This window comes from Rhamphochromis longiceps, linkage group LG14 (genome assembly GCF_057381845.1).
Source record: "Rhamphochromis longiceps isolate RC_006_pf linkage group LG14, R_longiceps_female_GT1.1, whole genome shotgun sequence".
NCBI lineage: Eukaryota > Metazoa > Chordata > Actinopteri > Cichliformes > Cichlidae > Rhamphochromis > Rhamphochromis longiceps.
Window position 1 is genome coordinate 42569700 of NC_140570.1, and position 24222 is coordinate 42593921.

Below are 24222 nucleotides of genomic sequence, written 5' to 3' on the forward strand. Positions count from 1 at the left end.
AAACAGCTCTAATGAAGCGGAAAGCGGCAGGGTGAGGCTTTGGCTCTAAGTTTAGCACATGTGGGAAAGGAAGGGGCTTCTTTTATTGTCTCCTTTTCACGTCTTTTTTTCTTTTATCGATTATCTTATTTCCTCTGTGAAATAATAGCTAATTAGAAGTTATTCTATAACAAATCCAGTGTTTTCAATTCACGAGGTTGGAGAACACTTTTTTAGGGTTTTTGGCAGGAAACCATTAGAAAACAGAAGGCAACATTAACAAGATTAACCACGAAGAACTGGGACATTTGTCACCTTTTTTCTCCTTCTGATACAATATTGCAAAAGTCTTGAGGCATCCTCATTTCGTTATATTCTGCTGGGAAAATGGGAAATAGGCAGAGCAATTCACTGAAACGTGCAAACATAAATGGAAATACAGTACATAAGGCAAAAATGTACTTGAAAGTCAATATTTGGTATGGCCACCTTTACTATCGAACATAGCCTGGACTCTCTCTTTCCGGAACACACTGCTTTAATAAATGTTGAGGTCTGGGCTCTGGGGAGGCCAATCCATGACTGATCTAGGTATACGTTTACTGCATTCACCGTGTGTTTGGGATCATTGTCGTAATGAATAAAAATATGCCTTTTCCAACTAGATGCTTTTCAGCTGGGACTGCATGATTAATGAAAATCTTAATATCTGGTTCATATTTCCATCAGCTTTCTCAAGATTCCCAACACCACTGGCAGAGCCTTCATCGTGTTTTACAGATGGATGTAAACACCCTCTGTTGGAGTCATATCAACAATTATTTGAACCAAAAATGTCAAATATGAATTCATAATGCTGTAAGACCTGTTGCCACTGATATAGTCCAGTTCTCGTGTAATTTACCATACCTCAGCCTTTTCTCCCTGTTTCTCTTCACTAAAAATGGCTTCCTGACAGCCTTCCACTGAGACCGTTTCTGATGAGGCTTCAGCAAACAGCAGATGGATCCATTAAAGGGCCAGTGCATCTCTCAGGTACTTCAAGTCTTTGCTTTTCTTTATATTTTTCTACATCTTAAGGACATGATTTCCAGATACAGTTCATCTGCTGTACAGAGTTATTTAGTCCTGCTACTTTTCCGGTTTCCTCAATTTTTTTAAGGACTCACAGCACGCCAGATTTTTGGGAACCACCTAGTTGGTTCAAAATGTTATTTTTACCTATCAGATTTTGTTATCTTTTAGATTCTTAAAGTGCTATGCTGTGGTGTGCTGGGGGAGCAGCACAGCAAAGAAGGACTCATCCAGGCTGGAAAAACTGATCAGGAAGGCTAGCTCTGTGGTCGGCATGAAGCTGGACACCCTGGTGACAGTGGCAGAGAAAAGGACACTAAAGAAACTGATGGACATTATGGACAATGCCAGGCATCCTCTGCACACGGCCATTAACAACCAGAAGAGTCTGTTCAGTGACAGGTTGCTTCTCCCCAAGACAAGAACTAACAGACTTAAAAACTCCTTTGTCCCACACGCCATCAGACTGTTTAACTCCTCTCTGGAGGGGAGAGGGAGGGGAAACAGGAGGACAAAGGAGGGGGGAACAACTAAGCTGTAGTGCCTCTTCACCTCACTGTGCAATACCTTTTGTGCAATACTTTTGTAAATAGTCAACAGTGCAATAGACCTCAATACTCGATACTTTGGGAGCCATAAACATCATTAGACCAGTGCACATATTGGTAAATGGACTGGTTCTTATATAGCGCTTTTCTACTCTTCTGAGCACTCAAAGCGCTTTACACAACTTGTGCATTCACCCATTCACACCCATTCGCACAAGCACATTGTTCTAGGTGCTTTCTAAGTAACATTCACACACATTCATACTCCGATGGATGCATCGGAGAGCAATTTGGGGTTAATATCTTGCCCAAGGATATTTGGCATGCAGACTGGGGGAAGCCAGGAATCGAACCACCAATCTTCCGATCAGCAGATGACCTGCTCTACCGCCTGAGCTACAGCCACCCCCTTATTGTCTCTATTGTGCTCTGTCTTGGTTGTTGAGTTGACTAATGTGGAAATAAAATTTATCCAGCAGTAAACCTGAGTTTGCGGTGAGGGAAGCATCTTGTACAGTACAGCACTTTCCAGCAGGAACTTCGATAGAATGTAAAATAAAACATTTTGTGTATTTTAAAATGACATTCAGTGTGTTTTTGTTGTTGCTGCACTAATCAACCACTTACTACTAACTGCAATGGTAGTTTATTGGATTGGAAAGTGTGGCGATGCTCGCCACCTGGTCTCCCTTCTTGCTTGTTGGTGTGGGCAGGTCTCATTTGTAGGTGCTGAAGAGCTGCTGTGGCTCATTTCCATCAGTGGCACTGGCAATACCTGGGCTCATTCTGTCAGTGAGGTAGTTGAAAAACCCCAGTTGGGTAAAGCGTTTGGGGGTTTTTGTTAACAGACATGCTTATCTATTTAGTTGGTGTTATTTTTTTCAGCTAAATTTTTTAGTGCAATTAGCACTTTCAGCATCAATCCATAGCAATGTGTTGTATTTTTCACATTGTCTGTGTGTAAAATACATATGTAAGCATAGATTACACAAAGGATCCTGCACGCCAAGCTGGATACAAATAGAAATCCCTGGAAACAATTCTTTCTGCGCTTAAGAGCAGCTTCCTATTGCAACGCTGGAGGATTTGTCACCATTACTGGATACGCTGCAGAAGCACAGCAAAGCAGTGACTGTGTGGAGTCGAAAACTATTACACCAACTACACTACACAGTCACCCACATTACCCCAATCACTGGCGTGTTTACACAACAGAGACGCTGAGTCTTTGTTACGGGCGCCAGCCACTGTGGCCTCGTTGTGTGGACACAGAGAGACCTTGCTGTGACTCGCGTCTTCCCTGCTGTGGATTTCTGGAAACCGCGCTTAAAGAAAGCACAAGACTTCTTTCGTAAAATGTGCCTTCCTGAACTTGTTGGGAAATACTTCTCGAAACAACGTGCTGCTCTAAATAGCCTGTAATGTTTCATGTTGTGGTTAAAGATTGATGACAGCTGTGTGGTGCGATGTAAATAGTTTGCATTTCATTTTTATGTGATTGCTGTGTACATGTGAATAGATCTATAATAAAGAAAAACAAACAAATATACTATTCTTTTTTGTTTTATTAAAACAACTTCACACAAAGTACAACTATTTACAATGTACAGTACATCCAAAAGAACAGCTTTAAGAATACTCAACAGGAGCAAGTGTCATTTGGCCCTGGTTTGACAACAACACTGGGGCACATATTAACAAAAACACAGCAAACCTTAACGATCTTATCAAGAAGTGTTGTGTCTTCAGCCTCACATGATAAGAGTAATCAGACTGTGTGTAACATTTTGAACTTGTTGCGCAAACTACCTATTACTCGCTCAACATGAATTCTCAGGTGGGCAATTGCTCTCGTTTGTTCAACGTCCCTTGCATCAAGTTGACAGTAGCCTTTTGTGAAAGCTGGAATCTTGACCTCCGCACACATCATTCCTACAGCATCTCTGATGTCAAAGCCTCTGTCAGCCAATACTACGTCCCCTGGTAACAGCTTTTGAAGAATGCCACATCTCTCTATGATGTGTTTATCTGATGCACGACTAGGGCTGGGCCATATTATACCATTCACGGTAATACCGGTATAATGTTAGGCAACGATAGGAAAATGAAATATCGCGATAGAATGGGAGTAAAACGCGCATGCGCAGTGCCTTTGTTTTCATACGCACATGGCCGATTGTTGAGTGAAACAGATGAACCAGAATTGGTTTGTAAAAATGGTGCAACTTCCGTGATGTGGAACTGGTTTGGTGTTTGTCTGTCAGATACACGACAAAGCACATTTTTTTGCAGAACATGCAAGCGGTCGTCGTTATTGTCGTATTTGTCGGACTAAGATGCTCTTAAATCTGGGAGTAATCTGGGTCCTAAACTCCGTATGCTTCAGGTCAAACAACACTGCAGCATCACTGAGAGTTAAAAACTGTCTAAATTCTTTCATCTTTAGTAAAACGATCAGCATTGCTGCTTTACCAGGTGTAACTATAAAGTTTAACTTCCATGAAAACAAAAAGTTATTACATTTAATGGAGTTAGAAGTTAGCAGGAAGCTAGCGGAAGTTAGCTCGCTAGTTTCGCTAGTTACCTAAGCATGATTTAGCATGTTCTGACTGAGAGATTTCTGAAAAAAATCAAACGTACAGCTCTGCTATCACTTCCAACATAAATGAAGACAGGAAACTAAACAGCAGTGACGTTTGTAGGGTTACTGAAGTTGGGCTAGCTGGTATATAATGATGTGCTACGTGATCGCTAGCGACACAGCTATGTTAGCATAACATAAACAGTGAAGCTGGAGGACGAACACTAACACTTTTCCACTTATAAAAGTTAACGTGAAGGTTCTTCATGGTTAGAGACAAATGCAATCGCATGGCAGGATGCTGTAAACGGACCAAACTTCAGTCAGGAGAACAACTGAGATAATCTATCCACAATACCAGGTTAGTCATTAATATACTGCAACAACATGGGAATAGAGCAGCTGCCAGAGAATTCAACATTAATGAATCAATGGTACAGAAGTGGAGGAAGCAAGAAGAATGAGTTTAATAAAGTTTGATTTATCTGACTGCTTTGTTTCGCTTAATGTGCCTTATAATCCCGTGCACCTTATGGTCCGAAAAATGCGTACTGCACACTGCAGTTTAATGTTGCAAAGCACCTCTTTTTAACTTCAGTGGATATTATACATGGTTATGCTCAGGATATGTCAGCCCATTTCTACTGGAAATGCCTTTTGGTTAAACTTTCAGCAAGGAATTTGCATTTGCACTGTTACATTTTTATAAAGCTTTAATGTACATAAAAACCAGCTTCTTGTTTAGGTGAAAATAAATGGAAGGTTGTCTTTTTGCGCTAGTAATGTTGTGGAGTTGTATTTTGTCTCGCATCAATTATATCGTCGGTTATATCATTATCGCAAATTTTCAAATATATATCGTGATAAATATTTTTGGCCATATCGCCCTGCTCTATGCACGACCCCCCCATCCCCTGGAAATGAAAGAAATAGCTCCATGGGGTGTAATCCCGATGAGGTATTTTATGGTCTGTGTACCCTTGTAATGAGAGTATGTTTGTGCGCGTGCCTTTAAATTAGATGGTCTTTCTGTTCGAATCTCAAAACAGTCAACAATGATTGCTACTCGTTTTCCAAAAGTTTCAGTAAACTGTGGAGGCATTGTCGCCTGCAGACAGTGCCTCTCAGGCCAGTGCACCAGTGCTCCTAAGTGGGCATACAAAACATCAATGGTATCGGTGAAGACAGAAGACAGTGTTTTGTGCGACACATGGAATAGATGACAAAGATGCTGGACTGGAAGATCAAGTCTCAGACGCATTAGTGTGAGTAAGAGCATTTGGAAACCTGTCAGTTTCTTCGGTATTGGCAGGAAATCTTTGACAGTGTTGAAGAGGGACATTAAGACTGCATAACAATATAGTCCAGTGTAATATCTTACTTTTTCGGTATCGTCCTTTAAGAAAGTTTCATTCAGCTCTGTCTTTTGCAACTGTGCTCGAAGCAGTCTGTTCTCCTCCAACAGCCGGTTTATTTCTGCTCTGCCCTGTTGACTGCACACACAGTCCTTCGTCTGCCCTTCAGCTTCCGTGACGCTGTCACTCCCATCACCACTGTCCACATTTGCAGCTGGTACGTCAACCTCCACTTGTCCAACACAACTGCTGTCCACTGCCTCCATGACATGGTTGTTGTTCTTCTGTCAGACCTTCATCGATCATCAAGCCTGTAAGATAAAAAATAGTGCATAGACTTAAGGTTAATGTACACCAATATTCCAATGACAGGTGTGTGATTCATCTTTAAGTTATGTGCGGATTAGTGTACCATAAGAGCAATTTAGTATGTTTTCAGAGGGGGGTGTTTACCTGCAATGGGTGCTCTTTTTCGCTTCCGTTGCATACGCCTTGCGTGCCGGTCCGAGTCTGACACAGGTTTGTCGTCGTGCCCCATGTGCAGTGTTGGTGCCCAGTCTGGATTTGTTACATCCATTTCATATGCTGGTTTGCCTGCAATAATGCCAAATCAAAAGCTACTCAGTCGACATGACGTGGTTCTGCAGCATCACACATTAGCATGTTTTATCTCATTATCTATGACCGCAGCGCATTGAAAAAAACCCCACTAAAAGCCTTTTGGTTTGGTCCTTTTACAGCATCCTGCCATGCGATTACATTTGTTCCTGACCACCGAGAACACTCACGTTAACTTTTATCGAGTGGAAAAAAAGTTAGCGTGTTTATATTGTGCTAACATAGCTGTGTTACTAGCGGTCACGTAGCACATCATTATATACCAGCTAGCCCAAGTTCAGTAACCCTACAAATCAATCAATCAAGCTTTATTTATAAAGCACTTTTCATACAGAAAAAATGTAGCACAAAGTGCTTTACATAGTTAAAAGCAGCCCACCCCACCCTCCAACTCACTCCCCACACTCTCAATACACATATATCCCCCCACCCCCACCCACACACACACATACACACACGCGCACACTTAAAGAGTAAAAATTGGGCTGGGCTCGCATGAGCCAAGTGAGGAAACATTATAACAGAGAGCCGTCTGCACCGGGAGCCGGTCACAGACCGCAGCCTCCGGGCTGGGCACACAGCCGGAGGGAGGCCAAGGAGCCCCCCAACCAGGCTGAGAGGACCCCAGAGACCAGCAGCCACGGTCAATAACAGCCCCGGTGCAGAGAGCGCCCTCCGAGGAAACACTGGAGATATGACGCAATACGATATATACAGGGTAAAATGATAAAATAAATAAGAACAGGATACAATATAAATATAAATATAAATAGAGTAAGAAGATTAAAAAATGAATAAGAATAAAATCAAAAAATATTAGGTAAATCCTAAATTAATAATAGAATAACAGGATAGAATAAATAAGCATAAAAAATAAATAAACGCTAAGTAAAAGCTAAATTAAAAAGGTGGGTCTTGAGCCTGTTCTTAAAAACATGTACGTTCTCTGCGGCCCTGAGCTCCTCCGGCAGGCTGTTCCACAGACGAGGACCATACCACTGAAAAGCTGCCTCTCCGTGAGTATGTGTCCTGACTTTAGGGACAATCAAAAGGCCAGTACCAGAGGACCTCAGGGTCCGCGAGGGTTCGTATGGTAAAAGCAGATCTGAGAGATAAGAAGGCCCAAGACCATTAAGACATTTAAAAACCAATAAAAGAACTTTAAAATCGATCCTGAAACACACGGGGAGCCAATGCAGCGATTCTAAAACCGGTGTAATGTGGGCCCGCCCTCTGGTCTTCGTCAGCACACGAGCTGCCGAGTTTTGCAAGAGTTGTAAAGTTGAAATATTCTTCTTAGGAAGACCAGAGAGCAGGGCATTACAGTAATCAATGCGACTGGCAATAAAAGCATGCATCAGCATCTCCGTGTTGGCCCGAGAGAGAATAGGGCGGACTCTGGCTATATTTTTTAGATGATAAAATCCAATTTTGGTTACATGTTTAACATGTGGGATAAAACCAAGCTCAGAGTCAAAAATAACACCCAGGTTTTTCACTTGTAGCGAAGGACATAGTGAAAATGCCTCTAATTTAGACAAGAGTTTCTCTCTCTGAGCCTCAGGACCGACAATTAAAACTTCAGTTTTGTCCTGGTTAAGCTGTAAAAAGTTTTCTGCCATCCAAGATCTTATATCCAAGATACAGTTAAAAAGGGCATCCATTGGTCTGGTGTCATCAGGAGACACGGAGATGTACAGCTGCGTGTCATCAGCGTAACTGTGGAAGTTCACTCCATGCCTCCTGATGACACTGCCGAGAGGCAACATATACAAATTAAAAAGTACAGGGCCTAGAACCGACCCTTGAGGCACACCACATGTCATTTTATGGATCTTAGAGGAGCATGTATCCATACTCACCATAAAAGATCTGTCAGAGAGATAGGAAGTGAACCAGTTGTGTACAGCACCAGAGAGGCCCACCATGTGTTTTAGTCTGTTTAAAAGAATAGCGTGGTCTACTGTATCAAAGGCTGCGCTTAGATCCAGCAGCACCAGGACTGAGAGCTTTTGGGCGTCCCAGTTACATCTAAGATCATTTAAAACCTTTAGGAGAGCCGTCTCTGTGCTGTGGTTCACCCTAAATCCAGACTGGAATATCTCCAGGATCTGTCTATCATTGAGAAAATCAGTAATCTGAGTAAAAACAAGTTTTTCTAAGACTTTACTTAAAAATGGTAAGTTGGATACAGGTCTGTAGTTATTAAAATCATTACAATCCAAATTGCTCTTCTTCAGAAGGGGCCTCACCACCGCCGTTTTAAAGGCAGCAGGGAAGACACCCAACTGAAGAGAGCAATTCATCATGTATAAAAGCTCAGCCTCAAAAAATCCATAAAGTGTTTTAAAGAGTGAAGAGGGGATTGGATCTAAAAGACATGTGGTGGGTCTCACTGTGGAGAAAACCTTCTGAAAGTTCTCAGCATTAACCAGGACAAAGCTGTCCAGTGTCTCCTCAGGTACAATCGAGCCCTCAGATGTGTTTACAATCATATCGCGATTAGATAAAATATCAGATCTGATGGCGCTGATCTTTCCCCTGAAGTGGTCTGCAAACTGCTCACAGAGCGAGTCTGTGGGGGTTCTTTGGGAGCTGTTAAAATCAGGGTTAAATAAATGATCTATGGTGGAAAAGAGGACCTTGGGATTATTTTTGTTAATACTGATTATTTTGGCGAAGTATGAATTTCTTGACTTCCTTAATGTATTATTGTACATTTTAAATTGCTCGGAAAATATTTGATGGTTGATATTATTTTTATTTTTCCTCCATCTCCTTTCTGCTGCCCTGCAATTTCTTTTGAGTTTTTTGACTTCTTCGTTTCTCCAGGGTGATGCATGTTTTACGTTAATCTTTTTGGTGGTGAGTGGAGCAACGGAGTCAAGGCTTTTCTTCAGTTTGCTGTTAAAATAACTAAAAATCAAATCGCAGGGTGCAGGTAAAATCACAGGGGGGCATTTGACTAAAACCCTGGTAAAATTTGCAGCCACTGTCACTGCTGTTTAGTTTTCTGTCTTCATTTATGTTGGAAGTGATAAGAAAGCTGTACGTTTTAATTTGTTTCCAAAACCCCGCAGTCAGGACATGCTATATTGTATTTAGATAGAAGCTAGCGAGCTAACTTGCTGCTAACTTCTAACTCATATGTCATAAATTCCATTGTCATGGGTGCCTGGATGTTTAACTCAGTTGTTACACCTGGTAGAGCAGAACGCTGATAATTTTATTAAAGATGAAAGACTTAAGACAGTGTTTTAACTCTCAGTAATGCCACAGTGATCATTTGATATATGGACCTGCAGCAGAGTTTAGGCCCAGACACGGCTAGTGACGTCAGACTCAACAATCGGATAGTGATATGAATTACTTTAGAACTCACCGGAGAGAAAATGCCGCGAGCAAACCAACAAAAAGCTGGGGATTGCACGGAACTCGATATCCGCTCGTCTCACCGCTGCAATCCATGCCTGGCGTCTTTGTTTGGTGATATCGGATACATGGGATCCCTCACGTTGCCGCCAGGATGGAAAACGATTAAAAGATTAATCCAGTTTCTTGCCTTCACGATCGTGAGATCTAACATTGCAACCGACTACACACGTACCACCATAGCTGAAGCTGTATCCTTTGTCTGGCCTACTGTGATGGCGGCAGGGGGCGCATTCTAAAATGTCATGTGACAATCTGATTCATGAAGAGTGATGATGTCACAAGGACATGTGATGATGTCACAAGGACATGTGATGATGTCACAAGCACATGCCTTTGAGCCTTTTCTATAAATAGGGGTCAGGAGCAGCAAGTTTTAGTCAGTTTGTTCGCAGCCTTCAAACGTTCGACCAGAGATATATTTGAAAGTATTTGTAAACCTCTTCAGAGTCACTGTGCACAGGATTAAAAATGTATCCACGAAAATGCCAACAAAGAATAAACAATCTTGCTGCCTCTCCTTCGAGGTCTGGCCGGCCACTCACTTCAAGAGGGAAGCCTGATATGACACGATCCATTGGTGCCTCATCAGTCCAAAGGACATTACAGGAAAACTCCGACCTACATGCAAAAATTAAACAAATTGAAGAAGAGAAGCTTCAACTGGAGGAGAAGTGCAGACAATTGGAAGCACGAAATCAAGAGCTGGAAAAACAACAGCAACGCCAGCCTTACACAAAAATTATTAGTGAGGCCTGGGAAGGAAAGTTTGGTGAAGCACGACAGAAGATTTTGTTCCTGATGAAGGAAAACAAGACAAAGAGTGCTGAATTAAAAGAAACGTCTGCCCAGCTTCAACGCGCGAATGCTACTATTGGGGAGATGCAAAGGGATCTCCAAAACATGGAGCAAAAGAATCAGGCGCTCCAAGGAACGCTTGATGAAGCTATGGAACAAACTGCACAAATCCTCGGACAGAAAAAGGAAGGGGTCACACAAATGCAGGACCAACTCAAAGGCATAAAGAAAAAATACGAAGTGCTGAAAGTCAGGCTGGATGAAACAGAGTGCAAAAAAAAAGAGCTTCTTCAAGAGAAAGAGCAACAGGAAGAAGAAAAAAAACGTATTCTCCAGGACTCAGACAACTTGAAGCGCGAAAACGCTGAAATGCTTGCACAAAAGCAGCAACAAGAGAAAATAAATGAAGACCTGCAGCGTAAGCTTCAAGAAATCACAAGAAGAAATGAGCAGTTAGAAAAGATGCACAAGGAAAAACAACAGCAAAATACAGACAAGTGCAATCTATTAAAAGAAATGGAGCAAAGATGCCAGAAACTTGAGAAGGAAGTTGAAGAAACAACCGATCAGTTGAGAACCCTCATCCTAGAGAAAAAAGTGGTCGTGGAAAAGCTCATGGAAAAGAAGAAAAAACGTTTCCGCTTCTTCTGGAGGAGGGACACTCCTGCTCTTTCTACTTTTTCTATTTTTTCTACTGCTGACGTCACCTCGTCTCCCTCCACCTCTGTTCCATCTTAATTTTCACCTCTCCTCTCCCCTTCTCTCCTAACACTTCTTCCCTCTCTCCTTCATCTTTTTTCACCCCAACCAGTCCCGGCAGTTGACTGCCCCTCGTGAGCCTGGTTCTGCCGGAAGTTTCTGCCCGTTTAAAGGCAGTTTTTCTTCCCCACTGTCGCCTAGTGCTTGCTCAGAGGGGATTGTTGGGGTTTTCTCTTTTCTTTTTTTTTCCCTTCTTATTACCATTTTCCTTTATTTACCGATTTGTTTTGTTTACTTTTCTTTTATGTTGTTTCTTTATTTACTTGTTTAACTTTTTTTCAACTTATGTAATAAACTAATAAACCAATTGAATTTATCCTCTGCGTATTTTACATCTAATCTTTAAAGAATATTTCCAAAACATTTTCAAACATCACGATCTGTGTTTCTACTCTGGTCGAAAGAATCCACGCTTCGTACTGATGTCCACAATTCTTTTATTCCTCTCACAATCATGGAGCACCGTGAAAACTAGAAACAAGTAAAATAATATCGATAGCACATATGATATTCATCTCAGCCACTTATTTCCTTTCACAAGGTGCACAAGTGTTAAACAAATAACAGCATAATGATTTTTTACCGTGTACGCCTTGTAAAACCAGCAGTAGAAAAGTTGTATATTCCGAAAAGTCCGCCGTGTTACCGTTCTGTCTTGTCTCTCCCGCGCACAACTTCCGGTTCCCGCAACTCACAGGAAGTGACTACTTCACAATAATATTTTAACAGAAACATTTCTTATAAGCAGGATATATCACTGGATTCATAGATTACCTTTCCTACTGCAAATGTACACAAGCATGAGAAGCAAATAAAGAAAACAAATAGAAAACAATAACGATCTCAGATTCACTTTGGTGTTGTCATGGCAACCCACACAAACATTTCAGCGTCAGCTACACTCCCACCAATTACCTTTGATTATTACAATTGAGAACGTAAATACACTTGCATTTCTCATTATATCAATGGTAATTCCCAAGCACCATGTTGTTGTTTTAAACATTCTTGCATTGACATAAACAATATTCTTTTCTCAACAAATGAATTCAACAATATGAACAGTAGATTTCACATCTCCATAACATGTGCATGAAGTACAGCATAATGACAACTTCTATTTTAGAAGGGAAATCTAATCAATGAATGACATTTTTCCCATTTTTCACCAGGACCACTAATTTCTGAATGGGTCTCTGAATGATTGAGGGTTGGACGAGGCGTTTGCCTCCCTTTCCTAACTTCCGATCACCAGTCTGGATTGTCACCTTCCGTACAAGTCCATCATCATCCTCATGTGCTTCCACAACCCTAGCAAGTTTCCATTCATTGCGAGGAACATCTTCCTCTTTGAGAATCACAATGTCACCCACCTCCACATTACGTCTTGGTGTATGCCATCGCTGTCTCAGAGCAATATTGGCCAGGTATTCCTTTCTCCATCTGTGCCAAAATTGCTCAGTCAAATACTGTACCCTTCTCCACCGTTTCTTAGCATACAGGTCCTCCTTGACGAATTTACCTGGAGGTGGAAGTGGGACTGAGGATTTCATGGTGATCAAGTGGTTCGGTGTGAGTGGCTCCAAGCTTTTGGGGTCATTGATGTTATCAACAGTGAGTGGGCGGTTATTCACGATGCACATAGCTTCATAAAGGAATGTCCTCAATGAAGCATCATCCAACCTTCCCACACTGCAGGCAAGGACTGTGCTCAGTACGCTTCTCACTGTCCGGATTTGACGCTCCCATGCGCCTCCAGCATGACTAGAGTGGGGCGTATTCATCTGGAAGTCGCACTGATTTTCTGCTAGGTATGCAGTCACTCTTTCCTTATCAAGTTCTTTCAGAGCCTTTGCCATCTCGTTTCTTGCCCCCATAAAGTTAGTTCCCTGATCGGACCTAATGTGCCTAACAGCTCCACGAAGGGCAATGAAGCAGCGCAAGGCATTGATGAATGCGTCAGTCGTCAAATCCTCCAACATCTCTATATGCACTGCCCTTGAGCAAAAACATGTGAAGAGGAGGCCGTACCGTTTTTGATCTTTGCGACCTTGTTTGGTGTGAAAAGGACCAAAGCAGTCCATACCACAATAAGTGAATGGTGGTGTGGGATCAACACGGTCACTAGGTAGATCTGCCATCCGTTGCTCCTCTGGTGGCGCGCGGGCTCTCCTGCACTGTACGCACTGCCTGATGTATTGGGCTACAGCCTTACTTCCACCAGTGATCCAGTAACCATTGGCTCTCAGGGCATTGAGGGTTTGTCCTCTGCCTTGGTGTTGTATCTTGGTATGATGGTGTGCAATGATGAGGTTTGTAACAGCACCATCTTTAGGAAGGATCACTGGGTGTCTTAACTCAAGAGGCACAGATGCCTTCCTCAGTCTTCCTCCTACTCTCATTATGCCATCTTGGAGAAATGGGTCAAGCTGAAAGAGTTGGTGGTTGCAAGGCAGCCTTCCTAGTTTCTGGCTGAGTGTGTTTAACTCCTCTTGAAAGGCATCTTGTTGTGCAAGCTTGACGAGAGTCTGTGCAGCTTGCTTTCTCTCTTCCACGCTTAAAGGCTCAGCGGTCCTGATCCTCTTTGCCAGCCGCTGGATACGAGCAATGACGTTGACAGCTGTAGTCCATCTTGAGAACCGCAGCAGATGCTTCTGGATGTCAAACTGCCTTGCTACATCAACCTTCAACACCTGAGTAGTCCTCACCTCTGGGTCTCCCACCAGCAAATCTGAAGTAGCCTGTTTTGTGGCTATCTCTCTTTCCCATAGAAAGCTGGGACCAGAGAACCAATTTGACTTGATGAGGTCAGCTACTTTGAGGCCTCTCGAGGCATGATCAGCAGGGTTTTCTCCTGTGTCAACATAGTACCATTTCCGTGCATCGGTGGTTTCTCGAATTCTCTGCACGCGGTTTGCCACGAACACATGGAACCTTCTTGCTTCATTATTGATGTAACCAAGCACGACCTTTGAGTCTGTCCAAAAATATTCGTCATCAACCTTGAGTTCTAGCTCCTCTCTTAACATGCTGCTCACAGATGCCGAGGTTACTGCTGCAGTTAACTCAAGTCTCGGTATGGTAACTATTTTGGTTGGTGCAACCCTCGCCTTGCCCATGACCAAGGAGCAGCATACCCTTTCTCTGCTTACCACTCTGATGTAAGAGCACTGGCCATACCCTTGACTGCTTGCATCAGAGAAATGATGAAGCTCGACTCTTTGAATCTCGCCAAGGCTGTCAGGTATGAAGCATCTTTGAATTTCAATTCTTTCCAGGTTCTCCAGATCCTTCATCCAAGTCTCCCACCTTAACTTCAAGCCTTTGGGTAGTGGCTCATCCCACCCTGTGCCTCTCTGACACATCTCCTGCAGCACTCTTTTCCCTTCAAGAATGACTGGGGCTAGAAACCCCAAAGGGTCATACAAGGAGGCCACAATTGAGAGAATCCCTCGGCGCGTTGCTGGTTTCTCCTCAAGTGACACCTTGAAGGAGAAGCTATCATTTTCAACATTCCACCTTATACCTAGCACTCTTTGAACTGGTAAATCCTCGTGATTAAGATCAACATTCTTTACCTCCGTAGCACGCTCTGCAACATCGACAGAGTCAAGGACCTCTCGGCTGTTGGAGAGAAATTTGTGAAGGTGCAGCTTTCCTTTGGCACACACGGCTTGGGCTTCTTTGACCAGTTCAATTGCCTTACCCACCGACTCTACACTTATGAGACCATCGTCGACATAGAAATGTTTCTGGATGAAGTTAGCTGCGGAGGGGTACTCTTTCTCACATTGGCTGGCAAGGTGCTTCATGCCATAATTGGCGCAGCCAGGGGATGATGATGCTCCAAACAGGTGAACCTTCATGCGGTACTCTCTGGGTTCAGAGTTTGTGTCTCCATTTTCCCACCAGAGAAACCGCAGGTAGTCTCTATCATCCTCGCTCACATGAAACCTGTGGAACATTTTCTCCACATCACACATGACTGCGATGGGATGTTTACGGAAGCGGCACAGCACGGCTGTTAGGCTATTTGTGAGGTCAGGTCCTGTTAGCAGATGGTCGTTTAAGGAGGTGCCTTCATACCTTGCAGAGCAGTCGAAAACCACTCTGATTTTTCCTGGTTTTCTGGGGTGGTAAACTCCTTGGTGTGGGATATACCAGACTTTCCCCAGCTCTGCTTGGTTTTCCACTTTCTCTGCATCTCCATCCTTGAAGACACCTTCCATAAATCTCACGTAGTCTATTTTGAATTTGGGATCTCTGTCCAGCTTCCTCTTTAGATGCTTCAGCCGTACTAACGCCAGCCCTTTGTTGTCTGGGAGATGCGGACGTGCTTTGAAAGGGAGAGGCATCTCCAGGTGACCATCCTTATTTTGTTGGATTCTGTCTTTCAAGATCTGCAGGAAGCAAATATCTTCTTGAGATATGCTTCTGTCACCAGGTTTTGTGTCTGCAAAATCAGACTCCAGGGCCTTGATGACAGCAAATGGTGTTATGGGTGGCACCTCTCTGACAGACACTCGATGACAAAAACCAGTCACATCTTTAGCCTGCACACGCTGTGGTGCGCTTCCCACAATGCTCCAACCAAGATCCGTCTCAATAGCATAAGGCTCATAGTCACCCCCAGTGACGACCCTTCTTGGAATTAACGCTCTGGAGCAGTCGTATCCAATCAACAATCCAACACCACAGTCCATCAACGGGGGTATCTCCTGGGCCATGCTTACAAGGTGTTTCCATTTGTTGGCTGTCTGGCAAGTGGGAATATGTGTGCGGTCAAGGGGAATGAAGTCCCTTGTGTAGGCTGGAGGCAAACTGATGGAAACATTAGAGGAAAATCCTCTAACTTTGAGCTTGCATACTCTTTGACTCTTCACGACTGAGTCTCTCCCCATCATGGTGGAAAGTTTAAGTTTCACTGGTTCCATTGTTGCTTGTAGCTTTTCGCACACCTCCTGATCAACAAATGTGTGACTGCTTTGAGTGTCCAATAGTGCATACACTAGGGTTTCAGTGTCCGGAGCACTAAGTGTTGAGATCCACACTGGGACTATCATTGATGTACTCCCACCTTCACCTCCACTCACACAACATGATAATGACAACGTACTTTCTTCAACTGCGCCTTGTGTTGATGCTGCTGTAGAACGATCTTCATGCAATGGCGTTGGGTGACTCTTTCTGCATATGCCACACATGGCCCTGTTCCTACAGTCTTTAGAATTGTGACCCTTTCTTAGACATGCAAAACACAACTTATTTTCAAGTATGCATTTTTTCTTATCCTCTACAGACATGTCCATAAGCCTCTTGCATTTATGTATGGAATGGTTCTCACTACAGCAAATACACTGGCCATTATTGGAATTTTGTGTTGGTGTGGTCCATTTCTTTGGTTTCCCTGCATCTCCCAACTTGATTTCACCAGGGTCAGATTTGGCGGTGGAGCTTGATGGAATCGGGGGTTTCACATTTGTGGCAAACGTGTTTGCTTTTGAACGCTTCATCTCTCTTGCTGGTGCCTCTGCAGAGTGCCTTAAGGCATGTAAGGATGACACTGGATTGCATGCGATGCGTGACTCCTTAGAGATAAAGGAAGCAAACTCATGAAAGCTTGGATAGTCGTTGCCCCAATCTAGCTGCTCTGTGACATAACGGTTCCATCTAGATGTCACCCAGTCAGGAAGCTTGACTAGTATTTTCTGATTCTCCTCACAGTCGTTAAGAACCTGTAAGCCCTTTACGTGAGGCATGGCATTACTACATGTTTGGAGGAAATCACTGAAATCTCTTAACTTGAGATATTCCTTTCCACCAATCTTCGGCCACCCATTTAGCTTATCTCTGAAAGCCCGCTGCACTACAAAGGAATGGCCATATCTAGCATTTAACCTATCCCATGCTTGTTGATAGGCTTCTTCATCTTTTCTGTAGAAGCTGCCTTCAAGAGAGGATTTTGCCTCACCTGCTATGTACTTTTGCAGGTAGAATAGTCTGTCTGCAGGGTCAGAGCATCGTCTCTCTATGAGGGCTTTGAAGCTTATGCTCCATTCTGTAAACTTCAGAGGATCGCCCGAGAATACAGAAGGTTCTGGAGTTGGCAAGCGAGTAAGAGCTAATGACTCTTGTAGCGATTGGACCAATGATGTCTCGTTTTGCACAACCTGCCGTTCTTGATCTGGGATGTGGTGAGCGAAGGGGTGTGCATCACTCACTTTGCTGAATGGAGGACTGCGTGTCCCATCCCTTCCCTCTTCTTCAGTGTAGACATTTAGCTTTGCCTGAATTACATCAATGTCCCTCTGATTTTCAAGTTTTCTCAACTGCTGACGTTGAGCTTCGATGGCAGCTTCCATATCAATTTCGGCTTTCTTTGCAGCCAGCTGAGCAGCCACTTCCGCTCTCATAGCTGGAATGCTAGGTGACTCTGAGAGATGGTTAGAATTGTGACAGCTGGGTGCAGTAACTCTGGAGGCTGTGGATCCATATATGGACCTAGCATATTCATTATCAAGTAGCATGCGTAACCTTGATCTTTCCGCCACCGTGTCAAACTCACCGTCATCTTCAGTCAGACGTACTCTCATCAGCTGCAGCAAGTCGGCCGACACGGCTGAGCATGCATCGATCTTTCTTCGAAATTCTTGACTTGGTGAGGTTTGGAGTCGAATTCTGTCATACTGTTCCTTTAATTCAGACTCAAGCTTCTCAGCCTCATCCATCATATCATACATGTCACTCTCAGAGCATACTTTCTTTAACTTTGTGCGAATGTCTCTTACGTTGCTTTTCCATTTCTCGTATGTTGCTTTGAACCTCTTCTCCTTTTGAGTTAACTCTTGATCTTTCAGTTCCTGCATTTTTGGCGTTAATCGCCTTTCACGAGAGGATTTTCTTGCTTTTGTCTCAGATTTCTCAGACACTACACTTTTTTCCTCTTCCAAATCCCCTGCATCTTGTACTTCTGACATAACATCAGGGTGACTATGACCATCTTTAGACATTTTCAGACTTTAAAGGGGGTATCTTATGAAGAGGACAAGATAACTAAGGTAATTACAAGAATGGATGTAATAGGCGGAGAATTATTAAAATTAACACAAAGGAACCTTAGCTTAGATTCTTACGTATGACAGCAAATAAATTTTCAGTTTCAGCCTTCATGAAGCTTGCAAGCAACAGGTAAGAAAACAACAATAATTTCCAGAACTTCAACAGATTGTCCTTTTTTTTTTCTTTTTTTGTTTGTTTGTTTGTTTGTTTGTTTTTACACAATCCGAAATTTGAACACTATTAATTCCTTGTCCATTACAGCAAATTTGTAGCTCATGTTCTATCCATCAACTCATGAGGCATAATAACTGCGCAATATAGCCTGAGGACTCACGCTTTAGCCTGAAACCGCTTCTTGGAGTGTCCGCTGAATCTGCAGCTCCCGATTGGTTGTCACAAAATGCAAAGCAACGTGTCCACTGAAGCCTGTAGCTCGCTGCAGGATGAGAAGCAACCGAGACCTGTAGCTTGCTGCAGGATGAGAAGAGCTTTGCACACCGAAGCCTGTAGCTTGCTGCAGGAGGGGAAGCGCGTTTGCAAACCGAGACCTGTAGCTTGCTGCAGGATGACAAGAGCTTTGCACACCGAAGCCTCCAGATGGATTGGGACACGTTTTCACTGTTTCTACTCTGGTCGAAAGAATCCACGCTTCGTACTGATGTCCACAATTCTTTTATTCCTCTCACAATCATGGAGCACCGTGAAAACTAGAAACAAGTAAAATAATATCGATAGCACATATGATATTCATCTCAGCCACTTATTTCCTTTCACAAGGTGCACAAGTGTTAAACAAATAACAGCATAATGATTTTTTACCGTGTACGCCTTGTAAAACCAGCAGTAGAAAAGTTGTATATTCCGAAAAGTCCGCCGTGTTACCGTTCTGTCTTGTCTCTCCCGCGCACAACTTCCGGTTCCCGCAACTCACAGGAAGTGACTACTTCACAATAATATTTTAACAGAAACATTTCTTATAAGCAGGATATATCACTGGATTCATAGATTACCTTTCCTACTGCAAATGTACACAAGCATGAGAAGCAAATAAAGAAAACAAATAGAAAACAATAACGATCTCAGATTCACTTTGGTGTTGTCATGGCAACCCACACAAACATTTCAGCGTCAGCTACAATCTGTCTTTTGTTTGCTTGTTAAAACCCCGTAAATGGTGAAGTAAAAACCCTGTGATATGGTTTAAAACATCAAAATAGACTAAACAACTAGTCTAAAACTAAGAGACACAGGATAAAGTTGGTGTGAAGGTTTCAGTCTGTGAATGAATCTAAGCACCATCACCTTAACTTTAAATTCATCTCTGTTACCCTCTTTGTGACTGAACTCTGACCGTGAGCACCACAGCCACTGCGCACCAGTCACACGCACTTTAAATCCATCACAGTAAACCAGTTAGTTTACCTCAGTTTGTTTTGCAGCACATTTCACAACATGCAAAAGCATAATGTGCCATGTACAGACTCAAAATCTGATTTAAAAACATGAGGACTGACCTGTAAGCTTTACATTTACAGTTTATCACATACCACTGAGCAGTTCTTACCTGTAATTCTAAGCCCTCTTCTTCCTTTTCTGGTTTAAAACATCAAATTAGACTAAACAACTAGTCTAAAACCAAGAGACACTTAAATATTAAGTTAAACCTCTGGGGTTGCCGGACGCGTCGGCGCGTCAAAATCACATGACCAATTTAAGACGACACAGCTACAAGATGCAGCGATTCAGAGGCTGTATCCCAATTCAGGGTCTGCAGCCTTAAAGGCCGCATTTTAAGGCCGATTACGTCACAGCGACGCGACGAAGGCCTAAAAATAAATGTTTGTTTCAGTTCTATGAAGTTCTATGAGTATTTTGGATTAGTAGCACTGCTGTGTTTGTTGCATCATATTGCTGTAATTGTTTATATGCTTTATATATTCTGAGGTAAGTTGATCTATAGTGTTACATCATATTCTATAAGGATGTTATGTGTTTGTGTACTTTCTGCCCAGTTTGACCCATTTAGCAGAAGTCAGCTTGGTTCCACTTGCCTCTTACCCGTGATTTCAGTGGAAATTTCAAATTCAGGATCTGACACACACTGTTTCATGTCCTACACAGTTCTTGCAAGTTCATAGAAATTTCTGTTCAATTAGAACCAAATATTTGAGTTGATGGTTGAAATTGTTGTTGTAATTTGTGTTTTAAATATTTTTAGATTGATGTTTTGTTTCCTTTACAATATTGTAAAGGAAACAAAACATCAATCTAAAAATTGTCCTCTTTTTTATTTTTTTATTTGGGCTTCTTAAATTTATTTTGGGCTACCAAAAACTGAAGAGTGCCTGCCCGAAGGGCTACCAGGGATTTTGAAATTTTGCGAGCCCTGCTTATGCAAGGTAAGTTTCATGTTGGACTCATGGTTCTTTGTTAGTCCAGTTTAGGATGACGTATGTATCATATCAAAACTATGTCATATCAAAACAACCCCACACCTGCAGTTGTTTCAGTTTTTCACAGGTGTTTCCTGTCAGCTGGTCAACCTCACTCAGGTGGACATCCATATCAGCCAACCAAACGACAAGCTCCTCCCTTTGTGCTTCAAATCCCTCCCACTCTGAGACAAGGAGCTGAGAGAGAAAACAAGGGTCAATTATAAAGAAGAGAGAAAAGTGAAACCCTCCTGAGAAGGTCTGACTCGCATACCTGCAGTCGACCTATGATTGGCGTTCACGTCATCCCAGCGGCGGCCGCACTCCCTCGCCAATGCCAGCAGCCAAGTCTGCAGGGTGCCCTGGAAGAGCAGAGTTAATGTTCGACTCCTCCTGGTCAGGCTCTCCAGCTGGATGAGCCGAGGTCTCCCCTCTCGCCGCCGCCTCTGAACACACAAACACAAATTGCATGTGAAGCAGGAGGTGCAGATTTTTTTTGCTATTGTTTTCTAAATCCAGGCTTGATCACGTGGAGGTATTTGGAAAACTTTTTTTGGCCAGCGGACGACTGTTGTCTCGCAGAAAGTCAAATCAAATGTATGCGATACACAATCAATTCACAAGAACACATTAAAACAGAAGGTGCCTGATTTCAACTCAATTCTGCATCAAAACAGGGTAACAGAATTAAAACGAGTGTTTGCAGCAAATGTGAGCACAAAGCCTCACTTTGTACAAGCCTGCTATTAAAGTTCTCCTCTATGCAGACAACCTTCCTGTTTTCAAGGCACAACTTGGATCTGCTGCACAAATCTTATGGATACACGCTAAATGAAACAGTAGTGTGCACGACTCCAGATTCTGATCCCTCGTCCTAATATGGTCCTAAAAGGCTCACAAAAAACAACATAGCGATAGCAATAAAGCAAATGTTGAGGCTTCTAAATACAAAGTCCATAAACCAATGGCTGACATGGGTTTTATCATAAGGGTGATAAATATACAACATATGTTCTTAAGACTAAAAGTATAATACAGATTTTAGTCTGAGAGATCTGATGTTCATTTACCTGCAGATGCACTATACGTGCCTGCTCCGTGGTTTTCCACAACATTTTGCACATCACTATTTAATACAGGAAGTAGGTAGGTGAACTAAAACAAGTCATCTTTCTTTGTGAGAGGACAATATTAATGAAATAAACCTCAATGACATCATAGGGATCCCTAAAGATGCTCCTGCTGCTTTTCTTCCTCCTCATCCTAAACTTCCTTCTCCTCGACTTTCATCCAATTGTACTTCAATCTACTTGTGTTTCTCCCCCTCCTCTTCCTCATTTTGTTGGAGCTGTGAACAGAATTAGTGTGAATCTGAATTAATTTGTGCAAAAAAGTAAAATCTACAGCTTTTCAGTCAGAGGTGGTCTTTTGATTTAAGCCGGGTAGAGTAGATTTATGTGTTGATGCTGCCTGCTTCATCTCTGCGACTGGCTGCTGAGTGATATTTACACCCCGGCTGGATTACAAACTTTAACCACGTGCTGCACTTTGGCCCAGCGTTGATACCTCTTGTTAGTATAATGAACTCTTCTTGGCTTAATGTATGATGGTGGATAAATGAAATGTACAAAGAAAATTTAACTATATTACAAAAGGACATCTATCTTGGTAACATCAAATGACCGGAGCATAACTTGTTAACTAGTCTGAAAATAAGTTATACAGGAACAGTCACAGACACACCTTCTCATGTGTCACATTTCTATTCATTCAAAACACTTATGCATTGCTGTATTTTATACAGGCTGATGTGAGTATTTACACAAGCACACACACACACACACACACACACACACACACACACACACACACACACACACACACACACACACACACACACACACACACCAGCTTATTTCTCTCTTATCCAGAGAAATCCTTTCATCAGCCTTTCAATGCTGGGTAATCAAAGTATAAAGAACCATGCCAGTCTCCTATTGCCAGAGGCTGAAGTGTGTGTGCAGTCACCAGGTGATAATCTGATATCATGTACTTCCCCACTGATGTTAGTGGGGAAGTACGATAGTGGCTCAAGAGTTGGGAGTTCGCCTTGTAATCGGAAGGTTGCCGGTTCGAGCCCCGGCTTGGACAGTCTCGATCGTTGTGTCATTGGGCAAGACACTTCACCCGTTGCCTACTGGTGGTGGTCAGAGGGCCCGGTGGCGCCAGTGTCCGGCAGCCTCGCCTCTGTCAGTGCGCCCCAGGGTGGCTGTGGTTACAATGTAGCTTGCTATCACCAGTGTGTGAATGTGTGCGTGAATGGGTGGATGACTGGATATGTAAAGCGCTTTGGGGTCCTTAGGGACTAGTAAAGCGCTATATAAATACAGGCCATTTACCATTTACCATGTTAAGTAATATGAAAAAAAAAATGAATCCCACCTTAGGCCGAATGTGTGACTCTCTTCGTAGTGGAAGAGAGAATGAATCTTCCCATCCGAATTCACGGCAATCAGTCTGTCAATCAAATCCTGTGGAGTAAAATGAGAGGCTTTGAACAAGAATGCACCGGATAGGGTGCAAAACGAAAACTGTGTGGAAATTTACAATGGGTAAGGTGGAGAACGTATATCAGTCTCAGTGTGAGAGGGTTTATTTGAATGCGTTTGAAGTAAAACAAATGGGTGGGTGGTGTTTGGAGGCCAAATAAAAAGTGCAAACATGCCCTCAGATGGATGACAAAAAAAAACTGCAGTGTGTGGAAAAGAAGAAGAAGAAAAACACTTACAGGTATGGAGGTTGGCATCTCCCTCAGGGTGTATTCGCTTTTGTTGGCCAAAGACTGTCGGCCCAGCAGTTGCCACACCGACTGGGAAGAGGAGAGGAGGTTGACCAAGTACAGGAAGGACTGAAGAGGAAAGTAAATACAGCAGCTGTTAGAGAGAAAAAATGTATTTGCTTTTAAAGACCATTGTGAATGCATTTGTGCACGTCATGGATTGATCAAATCCTAACACATAATAATAATATAACACTATTCAACTACAAACACTACCGATAATATGACAAATAATATCTGTAGTATTCAAAGCAAAACAAAATGTAAAAAGAATTTATGATTGCAAAGATAAAACATGGTTTACCACACTCTCAAAACTGAATAAGACATATATTCTGAGCAGAGTGGTTGAGCAGAAACCTATTGCAGCCTGAAGAATATTAAACTACAGGAAAGCTCCCTGCATTTTTCACTGGGTCTGGTAGAACAGGGAAAACATATCATCAAAAGCATCAAAGGAAAAAAAGAGAGACACTTGCACAAACGAGCTACAACTTAGATTATATTAAACAGCTTCAAAGAAACGTAAAGAAAAAAACAAGATACGATGGATTTTTTTTTTCTAAAATAGAAATATCTATACTTTCATGTGTCTTCTGATGTTTCTGTGCATGTGTGAACTTATCTTCATATGTACTACCAAACCTCCTACTGTACTTAGCACAGATTAAAGCAAAGACTCGAGTTAATTCACCAAAGTGCTGGTGTGTGTATATTTAGTTTTCCTTTGACCTCAGCATATATGTAT

The 24222-nt window shown here is 42.6% G+C and overlaps 1 protein-coding gene and 1 long non-coding RNA gene across 3 annotated transcripts; one reads left to right on the forward strand and one right to left on the reverse strand.

Annotated features, from left to right (window-relative positions):
• The first annotated feature begins 314 nt into the window (after window positions 1-314).
• LOC146654896 (uncharacterized) lies at window positions 315-2181 on the forward strand. The gene is made up of 2 exons (XR_014907381.1): window positions 315-1014; window positions 1225-2181. It is a non-coding gene; the product is annotated as an uncharacterized LOC146654896 (long non-coding RNA).
• Window positions 2182-3148: 967 nt separating this feature from the next.
• On the reverse strand, window positions 3149-23169 carry LOC146654897 (uncharacterized). Of its 2 annotated transcripts, XM_085381094.1 has the most exons (5): window positions 23078-23169; window positions 20910-21081; window positions 20699-20833; window positions 5991-6131; window positions 3149-5848 (listed from the first exon to the last, which is right to left on the reverse strand). In XM_085381094.1, exon 5 carries the CDS (start codon window positions 5801-5803, stop codon window positions 5075-5077), a length of 729 nt encoding a protein of 242 aa, XP_085237220.1. In that variant the 5' UTR covers window positions 5804-5848; window positions 5991-6131; window positions 20699-20833; window positions 20910-21081; window positions 23078-23169; the 3' UTR covers window positions 3149-5074. The 2 variants fall into 2 exon arrangements, with proteins under 2 accessions (XP_085237220.1, XP_085237221.1); XM_085381095.1 differs by lacking the exons at window positions 20699-20833; window positions 20910-21081; window positions 23078-23169 and adding an exon at window positions 9538-10803.
• Window positions 23170-24222: the final 1053 nt, after the last annotated feature.

Bases quoted from the DNA above. Each gene is read 5' to 3' on its own strand.
- LOC146654897 (XM_085381094.1), bottom strand. From the start codon at position 5,803: ATGGAGGCAGTGGACAGCAGTTGTGTTGGACAAGTGGAGGTTGACGTA.